Source organism: Styela clava, chromosome 11 (genome assembly GCF_964204865.1).
Source record: "Styela clava chromosome 11, kaStyClav1.hap1.2, whole genome shotgun sequence".
Classification (NCBI taxonomy): domain Eukaryota; kingdom Metazoa; phylum Chordata; class Ascidiacea; order Stolidobranchia; family Styelidae; genus Styela; species Styela clava.
Genome location: NC_135260.1, coordinates 17378612 through 17395429, shown reverse-complemented (window position 1 = coordinate 17395429; position 16818 = coordinate 17378612). Strand labels below are relative to the sequence as shown.

The window sequence follows — 16818 nt, the reverse complement described above, 5'->3', positions numbered from 1 at the left end:
GACTTTCGGTAAATTTCTTCATATGGCTAGAATTTCGCCGACATTGCAGTAACCATTTTGGCCATTTGACCTTGGTATCCATATATTTAAGCGTGACTCTCCTGTTAGGTATAAATTCATTTACTCTGTTTGTACATACCTTTCAGCATACCGTTCGCACGGGTACATATATATATATACTGTATATATATTTCATGACGAAAATTATCTGCGAATGCTCTGAAAGTGGACCAAATCCCTCATATTTGTAAAATCCAACAATCTCTATTTCACATAAAATCATTTCAGTGTTGTTCATGAAATAAATTATTATACGGATTCGACATGTGATTTGAAACAGAAGCGGCTCAAACTTTAAAATTTAATCCGGGTCCAAATTGACACGGCTTAGGGTTCATGTTATTGTCAATGGTGGTAATATGCTCTTTGCTAGGGGTTTGTTCAAAAAATTGTTTTAAAATAATTGTTTTAAATCAAGTTTTTTTTGCCTGTTTTGTTCAAAATGACTGTACTATTTGATTTTTTTGTATTAAATAGGTTGAAGAAAAATGGATGTAAAAACTTGCCAAGCGCTTCTTATTTGCAATAAACCTTTCAAAACGCCACAAATATCGATAAAGGCTCATGCACACCTTATCAAGCTGTAGTTCAGTGGTTGGCGCAGTAAGACGCAACCGAGTAGCCATTACGTGAACGACCCTGCTGCGATGAAACCACGTTGCAAAAATTGAAATGCGATCGAATAAATGAGTTTGTATAACCTTGAAAAACCCACTTCAACCTTAAAAAACAAAGTATGCTAAGCATAAATTAACCGAACAGTATTAATCGTAACTTCATTTTATGAGAACAATGTCAATAAATGACCTCGAAATCCATATTATGGCGTCATAACATGTTAGTTGTGGCGTCTTTGCATCAGAGGACTCTTACAAATAACATAGGCTAGGTTAAGGTGTCTCATTGTTCATATCAGTAGATTACCGCCGATATAAGCATATTCTTCATTATCGCAACCCACTCGTTTTGCCGAAGGGCTGCACTTGATCGAATTGCTTTTGTACGAAGGAGGCTCGTGAGCTAATTTTCATGATTTTTCTTACTCAAAACGTCTCTCTGATGTCTCGGCTAAACATTCCGGGTAAAATCTTATGACTTTGGTGGAGATATAAGGTGGCGATAAATGTACGCAATAGTGGTAAAAGTCAAAATAAAAAGTTTTACTTTCATTTTTGAAATTATAATTCCGGCTGCGTGTGCAACTGCCAGAATGCAACGTTTTGGCGTAGTTTCGCGGCGATGCAAGGGGTATTTTAATAAAATTATACAGAAAAATGTTGATTTAAAACAAGCCCTTGTTTTAAAACACGATGTTTTTTTTTTAGAATCGATTAAAAACAAAACCCTACTCTTTGCAAACTAGGAAGAGCTTAAAAAAATAACTTCTTCTATTACGTTCTACTCTTTCTGAAATGTATAGTAACTCAGCGATTCATTTGATTTTGTAAACGATAAACTAGTGCGTATGCTTAGATTTTTGAGTAGTGCCCTCAACTCATATAATTTCGGACAACTCAGTTTTGTTACTAACTTTATTTAATTACAGCAAATGATACATTGTATCATAATACAATGTATCATGAACAGGAAGCAATGTGGATGATGTGTTTAAAGTCTGGTGAAGGTAGAACAAAAAATATGCGATAGAGTTATATCCACAGCCTTTCAAGGAAATACCAAATTTCGACCTGTTGATATATATATAGTTTTTAATAAGGTTGAATAAATCGAATATTCGACTATTTGAAAGCGAGACCGGCTTTGTCGTATTATTTGCCCTATAGCAAAATTGCGAACCGTTTCGAAAACGCAATGTCATTGTGTTATAGCTGTAAACGTGATATTGGTTATCAATTTATTTCTCACCGTGAGTTTCTTCAAACATTCTTGCAATGAAAATGCACTTTTTGAAATTTTACTTTGTACAAGTAAAGAAAAAGGAAACTAGTTTTGTGGAGTAGTATATTCTGTTCTACAGATCACGCGATGAATTAGCACGATATAAATAAAACTCATGACGTATTGGCAAACAATAATACCAAAACCATTTTTCGTAAAATCTATTTTTCTATATCATAAAATTGATCGCGCAGGACAATAACATTTCCGTGTGATATAAGACTATCGAAAAACAACTACGGATTTTAAAGCCGAAATTAGATTAAATGTTACAGAGCATATAGTCAACTTTGGTGATCGGTTTATATTCAATTTTAAGAAATGAACAAAATATATGTTTTTTTTTACCAAATACAAAAACCATGGAAAACAGGTTACATCTCTGAAATATTATTAATAAAACAAAAGGTATCCATACATATTAATAATATTTTCACCACTGGACACTGTATATTGGAATTTCAAACACAGTTGTTTACAAGAAAGGTCTTTTACGGAATGAGCTATGTTAATTATACAGAGATTTTTGTGTATACAATCATTTGAACCAAACCCAGACGCGTAACCAATGCTTCGCATTGCGTTTTCTCTGTCGATGACGACCGTCACCATGACTTGACATTCAAAGCAAGAAGGCGATTCTTTATGACGTCACTTTGTTGACTAGTGCGGAAAAACGTGAGGAGATACCAGGTAACATGCGGCTTTTAGGAATGTAATTTTATTTTAAATTGTTCGATTCAGCCTCAAGCAAGATCTTTTTCAATATATATATTCTGAAACTACTACTGCGACAACTATCGCATCAGAGATCACTGAAATTACTGGTACCGCGATTTTCAATTCTAATCCGTCAATTCGATTTTATTGTAAGAAAAATATCTCATGGGATCTTCGCTCTCTTCAGTTGGACTTTTCAGTATGAAAACGACGGTAGAACAACTCGTTGACAAGGAGATACAGGATAACCCAGCTATTGTGTTTTCCAAAACATGGTGTGGTTTCTCCAATATGGCGAAGAAAGCGTTTGAAGGTGAGTAGTATTTTTACGGAATTTGCCAAGACTTTCCGTAACTTCGATTTCTCAGCCTGAAATGGGACTTTGTTGTGCGAGGTGTTATCAGTGATTTCCCTACACCCCCCCTATAGGGGGTGAACACCCCCCCTAAAATTTCAAATACCCCCCCCTAATTTTGAGGTGCGATTCTACACTGAGGGGTTCTAAACCGCAGTCTGCGGGCCAATTACGGCCCGCGTGACGATTCAAAATGGCCCGCCGAACTTGAGTGAAATAGTTGAACCCTTCATGTGGTACCTTTTGAGTTTAGATACCGTCTATTGTTACATCATTATCACAGTTTAAGCATGTTTATTTCGTAACAATTGGATTATTCCGGTATCTTATGTATACGTATGGGTATTAGGATTACACACTGCAGTATTTTAGATATCAGTCGTATATTAAGAAAGCTTAAAGATGTCACAAAACGAAAACTAGGCACTGAAAACAGACGTTTTTTAGATGAATGACAGCGTGTTTATTTCTTTATTGAAAAGAATCAAACTTCAGCGATTTTTCAGCGAAAATTAGAAATGTGTAACAAAACAAGCCATAAGTAGCCATTCATACAATGCCAGCCAGATGAGCAAGTAACTTCATTAGTCACTATCAGTTGCAAATTACTTGTTGAAACGTAGTAGTATATATTTACGGTTGAAAGCCGTGCTTGTTATCTATTCCCCGGCAATTCTATCAGCTAAATATTATAATTATTGATTTCATTACATAACAAACTGCGATGCTAGGTGTATCTAAAATCAAGCTTAGAGCCTATTTTGGTGCCTATTTCTCAAAATTTTTTCAGGGCGCTTGAGCGCGCCCTGAACCCCAGTCGTGTCGTCCCGCACTTTTCCTCGCTCCCCTTTTCTGGCACTACAATTTCATTCTGCTGTGGATTTTGGCTCGCGTCAATCAACTTGGGGGGCCCGTTTCCATACCATTTTTAACAATACAAATAGCCCAGTTTTATCTCTAATAGCAAATTAATTACCACCCCCTAAATTTTGAAACACCCCCCCTAAAAAGAAAAGCTGGGGAACATACTGGGTGTTATAGTAATAAAGTCAACATAATCGACAGTTTGGCATATTTGTTTACATGATTCTTCATTTGGTATTGTTTTTATCCCAAAGGCATTTTGTATTGTATACATTTAGGTGTTTACGTGCTATGGCCGAAAATACGCGCGAGCAAATCCGTTTCCGCCACCAACTATCGTCGATTATGAAGAATGTAACAATTCTCAGACCATGATAATTTACTTACTTTCCGAAAGTCTTTCTCAAAAAAATGACTGATCAGTTAGACGCATTATAGTCACACATAACCATTTTTAATGGTAGAATCTGGCGGAATTGAGTCATAGAACGAATTCCACGTGAAAGCTGAAAATCCGGTGCTTGCGAGCTGGATTATTTTAATAATAGGGCAAACTGAACAACAAGGATATGATTCGACTTCGAACAGACGTCGGGCAGAGCGTTGCTTACCTTTTCAAGCAAATTATATGCAGACATGGTTATTTCAGTTTAAAAATAACTTCCAGGGTAGATCATAACTACTTTGTTAGTTATTCTTGTTCGCTTATACCGTAGCTGTTAAACACGGCAATTGTTCGGTTCAGGACATCCGTTACTGAAAAACAATTCGCGAATGCTGAAAATGCACAGCACATTTAATTATTACTTAAAATCCAATGTACCGCTATGGTAGTAATCAAAGTTGTATTCGAAATTTTAATATTACAGACATTGGCACCAAACCGAAAGTGATAGAATTGGACAAAAGAGACGACGGCCTAGAGATACAACGGTATTTGTCAACACTAACTGGAGCGAACACTGTGCCACGAGTTTTCGTCAAAGGAAAATGCATTGGAGGTGGTTCAGAAACGAAGTCAATGAAACTGTCTGGAAAGTTATCAAAGGTCCTTCAAGGAGAGGCATAGAATATTTTAATTTGAAAGAGTATCATTATTGCAATATTTTTCTATTTTTTTTTCAATATACCGGTATACAACATATTAATATTATTGAACTCGGCAGAACTGTCAATTTGTTTCCAAAGGCTTGTGTGATCGGATAGGATTGAGATAAGATTTCAATATTTATCCTGTGGGAGAGGAAAGGCAATATAACGGCTTTATCGTATGACGAACAACGACCTCACGTCTGGTTACCAGTACCGGTACATTTCGGGTACGAGAATGAGTTAGTCAGTTGACTATTATCGCAATCATCTAAGAATAACGTTAAAAACTTGACTTATATTTTTCCTCACAATATCATTCAGTTTTGAACAATTTTGTCTTGATAAACAGAAATCACATGATTGGTAGGTCACCCTGATGCACATACTGGAGCAATTTCCGTCGTTGTATTCATCCAATAGTTCTACTGATGACAGAGACTGATCAGCAGTCTGGACAATAATAGATTTTAAACGGTCCATGGTTAATGGGTGCTTCGGATGATCTTTACCTGTCGTATAATAAATTCATTTTAATTTTGAAGATAAGTATACCGACATTTATTGTCCATAACAGTGGCTCCCAACCGCTGATCTGCGAACCGGCGCAGCTTATTTGCAGGTCCATGAGAAATTCTGTTGTTTTGTTATTTTTTTCTGCCAGCGTAATCCCTTGGTTACCGAAAAGTTACGTTGCTTTAATAGGCGATTCGTCCTTCCGTCGTTAAATTGGGCGTTTGTCAAATACCTTGGCTGACAAGTAATCACACTTTCAAAGTTCTGATCAGTATAAGTATAACTTTTTTTCGACTCCATCTCTACGTTTCGAAAACGTTTTGTTACTTCTCGAAAGCGTCTAAAATTTAAGTCCATGCACATACATGTTTTGGACGACATCAATTAGGATAAAAATGAACATTGTTACACGAGTATTATCATATTTAGACAACGAGGTCATTTATTTATTAAATTGATGTTATCAGTCCACCGAGGTGAAACGGTTGGGAACCACTGGTCTATACCATATTTTAGGCTTCAAAGATGCAGTTCACACCAGTCAATAAAATTTTCAGAAAACTTAACAAGCTTGAGCAACTCTTGGTTATGAGATAAGGCCAGGTGACCAAGTACAAGAATTGATCACATTAATACCAAATTCTTTCACACTGAATGAAGACCAATATTTCATTTTTGTGAATAAACAAGTGTACATCAGGACATTTCAATTTTTGCTTGTGGTGAAATAAATGTTTTTTTTTTGAAAAAATTATAGAATAGACTCCCACAAATGAATGACTTACATCCAGATCTAATCTGTGGGACATGAATTTGCTGTTGTCAACAAAACTATGGTGGGGGAATATATAATAGTTGTCAAATAAACAACTTAAGGGAACATGTGAAATCTAAGAAATAGGTAATAAATGATTCTAATATCAAAGTAGAATAATAAAGAAAGAGAATTTTTACAACAGGAATCACCCACACATGCTAAACTGTTGAATCTGTAGGAATAAAATGTTGAAAAGTACGAGAAAACAATACTATCTTATCAACACTTTGTGATATTTTTATTGCAATTTGTCCCATTTTACTCAATTACAGTTGAAACTTTCGTTTAATGTTGACCGTACACACATATTATCTGTATAGAAACTCAGAATGTTGGCCAGAAAAACTCACAAAAAATACACTTACCTCCACTTCTGACCCAAAAACTTATGTCATGAACATATTTTGGTGGAAAGAGAGACTGCGGAACATAAACATCCCTTTGACTAAATGCATGCCAAAGTAATTTCCTAGTCTTCTCATCCAGTGACCACATTGCATTACTTGAGATACTGGGATTCAGTGATAACATGACTTTATCTATTTCAAGCAATATTATTGACAAACAGGTACTGTTCCTGTTGCAATGATCTAGTTTCAGTAAACAGTGTTGACCTATTATAGCTTGTTTTCCAGACGAAATATTGACACAAAGGGAGTTTTGTTCAAGAATTTCCAGACTTGATGTATCTGACAAACACTTGAACGGGATGGCTGAGGGCTTTATATTCAGTTCAATCTGATAATTGCTGTAAGATTCAAAAATGGCTTGGAAATTAGCAAGTAGCTCATCACAGTTGTTGGTTGCAACCAACATATCATATTGAATGCTCGATATTGAATCTATATCAGACATTTTCATCAGCGGAAATGACAGTGCATGGCAAACCGCACTAGCAAAACTGTCTTGCGTTATCTCTTTAAGAAGCGAAGGCAGTTGTAAGCCTATCACATTAGATTTTGCATTTTGTAAAGAGACACAGAGTTCTTTGTGATCTGAACCTGGGAGAACTATTTCTGAAATATTTTGCTTCTGCTGTAAATTTTGTACTATTTGCATTGCGAATTGGTACGGAGGTATAGTATCTGGTATGCGGTCCATAATCACCAAACGAGCTTTCAAGTTTGAGGAAAGATCGACATTCGAGTCTCCATTGCTGATGGATATCCAACCTGAAGAATAACGCTGCTTATCAATCTATTGCATCAATGTGAATAAAATAGTTGTAGTTTGAAGGGATTAATGGTCGATCTGAGTTTGAAACCATGAACAAAGTATGGATTTCAATACTGTGAGTGTGGAGACATTAATACTGCACAGGATAACACTAATTTCAACTACAATTAGTTATTACAAGTCTTAATTCCTCATAGCCAAGTACATAACAATTAAATTAGCAATTAATACAAATGAGAACCCATGACTGACGGTTGGTGAGGTTGGAACAAGATCTACCACTAAATGGATGCAAAAATAGAGTATATTTTTGTCTAAAAGTTGTTTGAAGAGATCGAAAGGTTTTTCACATTTAAAAAGAACTATGAAAAAATCTAGATAGTTTATTACCAGGCGACAAGGTGGGTGGGTCTTCCGCAAATCTAAACACATGAGACATTGCTCTTGCAGTATGGAATTCATTTCCAGCATTCCGTTTTCCTGTTGGCAAATATCCAGAAAAGGCATCACTGCCGAATGGTTGAACTTTCGTCAATATCAAATTTGCATATGCAGCCATCTCAACGATCTGTGATAGACCAAGTATTATGTTAAGTTTGAAAACTCAAAACTTATGCTGACCAAGTAACTTCAAAAATTACTGTAAATAGAGATGAAAAATATAACTAATATCTGAATAAATAGCAACAATTATGCATGAAGTAAGCATATATTAAAGAAATATATGTGGTACATACAATACTCAAAGATGGACTAAACTGAACAGTTTAAAATTCTGGATGTATCCTGGAATAATACTGAGTTTGAAATATATTCTGGATCAAGTGTCATGTTCAATTAGGAAATTTACACACATCATTGTATATTCATAGAGATTGGTGATTGTAGTGCAATCAGAACAAATTTTTATACTTTCCATGTGTTGCAATATTCCCGCTTCACAGAATCAGCTGGTGTACCACCTTGCCCAGCGCAGAGTGTCACCACAACAAATCCATTCGTGCCATTTAAAAGTGATTGAGCACTGATGAAAAAGTTTCTCAAGAGATCCCTGAATGTGAGGTTATGTCAATAACTAACATTAAAAATGCAATAAGATTTGCCCTGCAGATAATAATTCGAGGGAATTAACCTGAAATACAGTAAAACTGAAACAAGAGGACAAAAGCGTATATTTTCAATTTTACTATTCTGTGGCAGTGTAACGTTTTATTGCAATACTTTTGCTTCAAACAATGATTATATACCAGATTAAAAAGCAACAATTTTTTGTAATATTCAAAAAAAAATTCAAACATTCTACTTTTTGTCTTGAAACCCTGTAAATGTGGATTCATATCACAGAACATGTTGAATTGGTTTGCTTACATAACTGCTTAAAACATAATTTCACAGTTTTTCAAAATACGTTTCATTTATTTTTAGCTGCAATGAATACTTCTGATAAATAGTTGATGCTTGCTGTTTGACATAACAAGCAGGACATGAATATTCGAAATAAATAGAGAATACCTGTTATTTTTTATGCTAGCTTTTCTTCCTGTGTGTGGAAATTGAAAAATGATCAGTTCAAACTTTCTCAGACCAAGGTCTGCTAACTTCGTTGCATCAATGCAATCTAAAACGGTTGCTCCCATATCTTGAATGAATTGAATATTTTTTGATGTTTCAGTTTCACCATATTTCACGATACATTGCTGAAGAGACTCGTAACATGTTGCATAGAAATTTTTTGGATGAAGACATACATTTTGTTTCAATAAAGCAAAGCTAAATGAGAAATTTCCCTCCCCTACCAATAATACAGAATTGAATGTTTTACTTAAGATGAACATCGGATATTCTATAGGAAAACAAAAGTGGTATTTTAAATATGATGAAAATCTTAAACTTTACTATGCAAGCTTACAAAGTTACACAAAAATGAGAATGCGTATGAAATCAAAGTATAATTTGTGTATGTATTACAAATCAACTGTTAGGTGCTTATTACCAGCTTTGCAAATAATTTCAGTTATTTGAAAAAAGTCATCGTATTCTAAATTTGAAAAATAGTGATTTAACTGTCCCACATCATTGTTAATTAATTCTAATGACTTCACATTTTCATTGCAAATCCATGCAAAACTTATATGAAATGATGGATTTTTATAATACTCTTGAAGACGAAATCTAGTAAAAACAGTGTCAATTCTTTTTGATAATGCAATCAGAATTTCATTATAGTCGGAATGAATGGGAAAACTTAAAAAAGTTCTTGTGTTTTCATCATTCGTATAAACTTGTATTGAAGATAATATTCTTAGAGAGATTGATTTAAAATCCTTCAATCCAATTTTCAATTCTGAAAAAAATGGATCAATACAGTGATGAGGTAATGAAACTGTTCTTGACAAACTAATATGGAAATCATCGCATATTGTCCAGTCCGTTTTTAAGAAATTCAATGATTGTAAAACATGTGTTCTCAGTTTATCTTCGAGTGTAATAGGGATCTTGGCAAAAACGAAGGTTGCCCAATTTCCACGCTGATGTGGAAATGTTCGTTTACGGCCTTGGTGTAATTCTGGTGAGTCAACATGACTATGTTTCTCTGAAAACATCCTGCTAACACTAGACGGGAGTGGCAATAATTCACGCTTGTTTTCAGTAACCTTGTCAGTCTGATGTTGAAATTTCATATCATCTGACAGTTCTTCATGTTCACCATCACTATCCGAGCTTGTATCATAGGCAGAGAGAAGTTTTAAGGATCCCATTTTAGGTTTAAGTTATTTCTGAAAAATCATATTTTATATATATATATATTTAGCATATAGCTGTATAGTGGTGTCTGATAGTGGTGTAAGATATTATGTTAACATTAGTTAGGCTCAAGAATACATTACGGTGGTACCAGTACTAGCAGACTAGGGGTGACAAGTAATCTGGTGAAATGAAAACTTTCAAGTTTTAGCTCTGGCAGTCGACTTACAGACCTACCGTACTTAACATTCAAATTTTGATGACAGTTCTACAGCACTGTGATCAATTGGCAAAAATGAAACTGGTACGGTTCTGCAGCTTTGTCATTTGTTGTCTTATTTATCAGTCAGTCAGTGAGCAGTACAATATCATTATTACAGGGAGTCCTCGGGTTACAACGGTCGCGACTTACGATGTTTGGAGGTTACAAACGCGCACTCCATAACGCTGTTTCGAGGTTACGAACGCACTTTACGAACATATACAGATATAAAAGATAATACTGTACTGTAATATCTAAGCCTATAAACTGAATCATTGTGATCAGGAAAATCAGTGCTCTGGGCTCATTGGTTTTTGTTATTTACATCGTAAATGACGTGACCAATTGCGAACCATTACGATTATGAACGAATTATCACTAAGCTTCAGTCACATGGTACAGTACAGTTTTTTTTTACTTCTGACCTTTGTTATGGACTCAAAGCAAAAAAAGATGTTAAGATACTGTACAGTGTTTGCTTGTATTCATGTGATGTGGAATTGTTTTCTGTTTTTCCAATAAAGTTCTTATTTGCATTATTTGAACATTTTATTAGTGTACAGTGCCATACTTTATAATACAGTACGATGTGTATAGGGTAATTCATGCACTGTACCACTGTACAGTATAATGTTCAGACTTACACTGAAATTCGGATTACATCCAGTCTCAGGAACGGAACTACGTCGTAGGTCGAGGACTCCCTGTATTAAGAAGGATACAGTACTGCAGTATGCTAGTTCCGGTAGTGTTACTGAGCTATTTACGGACTACGGTACATCTTTAACCTTAAATTCATTTTTTTATGGTTCCAACAAAGTGAAATTTTCAATAATTAAATAATAAATAAGATAATAAATAAGGGACACATGTATGTACAGATAGGAAAATAAGTATATACATTACCGACAGCATCATCAATCACATGTATTCTCATTAAATTCTTTTTCACAGGCGCATCGGTTGAGAAGTCTTGTCAAGAATATTTTACGAAGCTAGACGCGTCTGGAGGGGTTTCCCCTCGAAGGCTAAGAAGCAGAAATTTTTTTTATGATAGAAAGTTTAAAGGTTAAGATAATGTGCCATGGTTGATAGTAAATTTATGATAGTAAATTGAACAAAGTGAAAATCAAAATCATTTTCAATTAAATCTCGTGTCTTTTTTTTAATTCCTCCTATATTACTTTCCCGTAATTTTCAATGCTGTGGTCATTATAGCTCCATATCTTTAAGAACACCTATAGAGGACTTGCACGGGTCACGTGACTTTGTTACTGGACGCAATGACATTAAACAACATGATGCGCAACTCCGGCATTTTTGTCCGAAGATCGTATTCGATAGCACGCTCCAATGCACATACTTGACGAGACGAAAACGAACGGATGTGTGCTGCTTTCAAGGCGTAGCACGAATGGTGTTCGTGCCTGCTTTGACAGTTGTTGTCGATTTTAATGATATTTTTGAAAGTTGGGGTAAAAAGAAATCGGTAAAAGGTAAGGTGAATACTATTGTTGTATATCACACCCGGGCATCGCACTGTTAAGTACATGTGGGAAAGCCAGCCTTTGTCAAATACTACGAAGTTATTAATTCAGTACGGTACGTAGTTGCCCATTTGCCGAAATTACATATTTACTTACTCCTTATGGTTTCAAATAGTTCATGCACCTCCAGTTAGATTTTTTTAATCAGTGAGGATATATACTCATTGTTGATTGCTGCTCATTGTAACATACTATTACGCATTCACTTTTATTTGCGTATTGAATCAAAGTGTTAACAAGTTCACCTAACATTTCACTCATACCGGTCTATATTGTATAGTCTGATTTCTCAAGTATTTGGAGCCACGAATGCTTGTAATTTTCTGACTAAACCCTTTTATTAGTTGGTTTATTTTCCAAAATTCAGTAAAATATTTTTTAAATAAAACATGAGTTATTGGATTTATTAGCTTTTCCATTCTGAATCATATAGACTGCTTTATTTATTCTTAACGAAAATTAATAAATCTCCTCTCTTTCTTCAGATGTGAAAGTTGTGGACAAACCTGTCTAAGCATTGTGAGACTCTTGCAGCACAAGAGGCAATAGCAGAAATAGTAAGTATATCAATCAAGAAATTAAGCCGACATAAAGCAAAACTTTCAACTATTCGTCTAATCTCAATTTCTTATTATTTATTCACAGGACAACTATAGCAGACGGGGAGATATCAGAAGTCTGGCGACATATCAGTGACAGTGTGATTCCAAGAAATATAATGCAATTGAAAATTGCAATAGAAAAACAACCTATGGAGGCATGCAAAGACATTTGACCCTCCGGTAGAGTTGTGTATGGCCCCCACATCCTGCAGGGCTTGAGGAAAATAACTAAAAATTCCAAAGCGTAAGATTGCATAAGCGGTCTTATTTGTAAAAAGGCACAAAACACGCCAGACATACTTAAAACAGCTTTGGAAATGAGGATTACGGGTACCTCACTGCACCTGTGTTATATTTGGTTCATCAACTTTTGGTAGTACTATAGAAGGAATTCCGGAAGGGGTATAATCATCATTCATGATAAAATACTATCATATATTTTTTGAACAACTTCAATCTAGACCAGGGATCTCAAACTCGCGGCCCCAGAGAACTTCCAGTGCGGCCCTCGAACGCTTAACAATAATTGTAATAGTATTTTGGAAGTTTTTTTTTTATCTAAATGTAATAGATTTTTCAAACCTTCTAAAGTGAAATTGATTATTCACACAGAAAACAATTTACTGAAAGTAGTTTTGGAATATTAATTTTTTTTGTCCACATTTTGACCCAATTAAGAATACACATCAAGCTAGCAAAAGAATACTTGAATAAAACACTTGAGTAATTAAATTAAACGCAAAGTACACGAAGAAGGTGGCATTTTCGAAGAAAATGGGAGTTGTAACATTTCTGCTCTTCACAAAATTCTGAAGCACATTGTTTAATTTGTCATATTTCCATCAATACAATCAAAAAACACAATAAGCTCAGCAGTCAATATGACAAATTCGAAGACCAACTTCGAACAGAAAATTTCCATGTGTTTGTATATTAATATAATTATACAACGACTTAGTTACTAAAAATCAATATCAATAATAATTCAAGCAATCCTATGCCACGCAATGTAGTGCGAAATGTCTTGTCTAAAAAATCTGTCATTTGTTTTTTTACTGATCTATACATGAAATGATAAAAGTAACTTTTTTGCATTACTGGAATTAATTAAACATTCGTAAAGATCCAGATAAACCCATGATCATGTGGCCTCGTTAGTTAGAGTTGGTACTATAAAATCATTTCAGACTGGCCTTAGTATGCTGGTGACACAAAAAAGATGCCAAACGCCAGGACGAATGTAATTATTAAAACATTGAGTTTATACTGTAGTATTTTTGTTAATTTTAGGTTCATATATTTGGATTAAGTTATTTTTAGTGTATGTATTATTCTTTCCTTATTCAAAGCTTGTTCAAAAATGATTTTGATGGTTGTACATAGAATTTTACGATTTTTTATAATAAATACTGTAACTTGCAAATGTTGCAATAATAGTGGAATGCAAATATTAATATGTAATTGCATTTGAAATTGAAGAAAATAATAAAACTTAATCCAACTGTTTAGTTGCATCACAATATATGTCACAAACTAAAACTATCTTAAAAATATCTTTTAAGTATACATTATCAAAAACTGTTTGCGGCTCTTTTTACAATTTTCAAAATGCAATGCGGCTCTCGAAAACCCATGAGTTTGACACCACTGATCTATTCTAGACGATTCAAGCATTGCTTTGGGAAATTATATCACTTCAATTAAATTGAAATAATCTCGCTATATTAAATACAAAATCGTTGCTATCATAAAGGTAAACCAATTCAGCCACTCGAAATATATTGGCCTTCACAAAGCAATGAGGCAAAATTGAGAGTTCATGAGCTATGAACATTTGTTCTTTTCTTTGTCTTGAACTTTCCATACTCCACAGCCCCTATTAATTTTTTTTAATTTTAATTACCATGTGATAGTCATACATATCTTTAACTTGTATTTTCTGTCATGATGTATTATCTCAATGTGCCAAACTATTAATTTGTGTGCATATTTTGCTTCCAGATGACATAAATGTATTGTCATGTTTATTACCTCAGCTTGGAGTATTGACAAGAAAAAGGTGCCAGTAAATTAGGTAAAAAAATTTTCAACTCATTGTTATAATCAGAATTCACAATCAATAGGAATTATAAACAGCCAACAATCAGTGAGAATTATATGCGAAATCCCTCAGAATAAATTTGTCTAAAATCGGAGGAAGGCAAAAAATATAGGTAGTTTCCATTCACACAAGCATTTCAAGAAGACTTGCTCGAGCCAAACTAAATGAGCATCGTCAGGTGATCGGTAAGGCTGCAAGTTGAATTCAGCCCTGCAACCTCCTGCATAGAAGATAATATTAATTAGTGGGCTATGAGCTAAATTCCTAAATTTAAACAAACCTATCTACGATGCATTATGTACCAGCAATGTTACCTACGATTAACTGAATATGTAATATGTCTAATAAATTCACCTACAAAAGCAAGTTCGATAGGTGCAAACTTTGTGTTATGGAATTGTATCGCAGCACAGTTTTGTATGACACCCTCTTTAAATGAAATTTCAATGATTAAGCGCAAACATTAAAATTACTAACTTTGAACTTTGTCATTATCTGCAAAATGTTCCACACAAATCTTTCCGCTATCGCGTTTGTAATCTTCTCTGATAAAAAAAAAACGTCTATGATGTCCAGAATTGCTCTTTACAGCTTGCCTGTTATTCCAGCTTTCCAAGTAAGCAAAACTTCTTAGATATAGAGATTATTTTGTTTCGTTACAGGCGCAAAAAGGCAGGTACTACACGTAAAAAAGACGCCGAGTAGCAAAAGCGAGCGGAAAACGGACGCGAAAGGCGACGAGAAATATGTGCATTGGAGCGTATCATGAAATACAATGTTTTGCCTGTAGTCTTATGGAGTGACGTCAGAGTTGCCTATCATGTTGTTTAATGTCATTGCTGGACGGCAATAAATCAAAAACGTCCATTTGGCTCCTGTCAGTTGCAAGACGAATTATACGTTACCGTTTTGTTTGGCTGTTGAAAATGGTTATTTCGTATTGTTCCGTATTCGTAAATGGATCTCAAGTTATATTCCATTGATTCCAAAAGATCCGGAACGTCGCGCAATGTGGATATCATCTATTGCCTATTGGCAGAACTGCTAATTGGTGTTGGTGTCAAGTCCAGAAGCCATCTCACTTGTGTTTCACTGTTTGCGGACAGCACTTCGTTGATGGTGAGTGATAATGTGGTTATAGTGTGCCGTTATCAATTTCTTCAAATATTAACAAGCTCCCTCATTTCAATGGAAAGCAGATGACAAACTACTGTTATCAGTGGGCCTACCTGCAGTTGCAGACTTGACTTGTGTAAGACAGTAAGGAATTAATGATCAATTGCTATAAGGTATTGTTTCCCTAATTAGCAGGTAATCTATTATTAAGTGTGAAAGATTGAATAGATAACTAAAGTTTAACACCATGGGGCCTGGAAAAAATACCCAGAATTCAATTGAATTTGCCATCTAGGAATACGCTCGCCAACGCATCTCTGATCACCCTGGTAGTTTCACAGGTTTCAATCCCATGCGGGGATAGTTATGTGCGAGAGGATTGCAGCTCTACTCCCACCGAGGTTCACATGACCGCTGATCGATTACGACCATTCCCCACCATCCAAGTCCATGCTTCTGAAAACAAATAACTGGCTCCGTGCTCCGTGCTCAAATAACGTGCTCAGATTCGACTGTTTTCAAGGTCTGAAGGCTCCAACAGCCTAATTTTATCGGTACACAAGAGAATTTTCAGTGTGGCATGCATGGGTCAGTTGGAGTCACTGACCTCAAGATATCTATAAGCAAGGATAAGATAACCTGGAAGTAACATTCCATAATTTAGAGTAAAAAATGTATCTGCCTCCACATCCCTTTCAAATGGAAGATATGATGCCTCGGGGGTAATTTCTATCAAATATTTTACAGTATTATGGTTCTAGTGAAAAGGGGTGTAGGCGGCTTCTTTTAAAGTGTGGTAGGTCTAGTCGAAAGACACATTAAATGTTTATGCCCTTTTTCCTGAAAATAAATTAAACGCTAATCATCATTTGACAGTGCCAAGTTTGTATATCAGATCAGTAATAAATTACCTGCTAACTAACAAAACAATCAGACAACACCTTCTGAC

General features: G+C 35.0%; 2 protein-coding genes, 1 long non-coding RNA gene and 1 pseudogene across 4 annotated transcripts; 2 read left to right on the top strand and 2 right to left on the bottom strand.

Annotated features, from left to right (window-relative positions):
• Positions 1 to 2684: 2684 nt before the first annotated feature.
• On the top strand, positions 2685 to 4967 carry LOC120347647 (uncharacterized; annotated as a pseudogene). The gene is made up of 2 exons (XR_013478834.1): positions 2685 to 2992; positions 4768 to 4967. The product of XR_013478834.1 is annotated as an uncharacterized LOC120347647 (transcript).
• LOC120347645 (ferredoxin-fold anticodon-binding domain-containing protein 1-like) lies at positions 4331 to 9331 on the bottom strand. Its single transcript, XM_078117689.1, has 5 exons — positions 9009 to 9331; positions 8409 to 8547; positions 7887 to 8064; positions 6686 to 7492; positions 4331 to 5499 (listed from the first exon to the last, which is right to left on the bottom strand). Exons 1-5 carry the CDS (start codon positions 9329 to 9331, stop codon positions 5255 to 5257), a joined length of 1692 nt encoding a protein of 563 aa, XP_077973815.1. The 3' UTR covers positions 4331 to 5254.
• Positions 9332 to 9337: 6 nt separating this feature from the next.
• LOC120347646 (U6 snRNA phosphodiesterase 1-like) lies at positions 9338 to 11540 on the bottom strand. The gene is made up of 2 exons (XM_039417694.2): positions 11410 to 11540; positions 9338 to 10273 (listed from the first exon to the last, which is right to left on the bottom strand). Exon 2 carries the CDS (start codon positions 10253 to 10255, stop codon positions 9461 to 9463), a length of 795 nt encoding a protein of 264 aa, XP_039273628.2. The 5' UTR covers positions 10256 to 10273; positions 11410 to 11540; the 3' UTR covers positions 9338 to 9460.
• A 252-nt stretch (positions 11541 to 11792) lies between these two features.
• Positions 11793 to 14432, top strand: LOC144429696 (uncharacterized). The gene is made up of 3 exons (XR_013478996.1): positions 11793 to 11999; positions 12536 to 12607; positions 12696 to 14432. It is a non-coding gene; the product is annotated as an uncharacterized LOC144429696 (long non-coding RNA).
• Positions 14433 to 16818: the final 2386 nt, after the last annotated feature.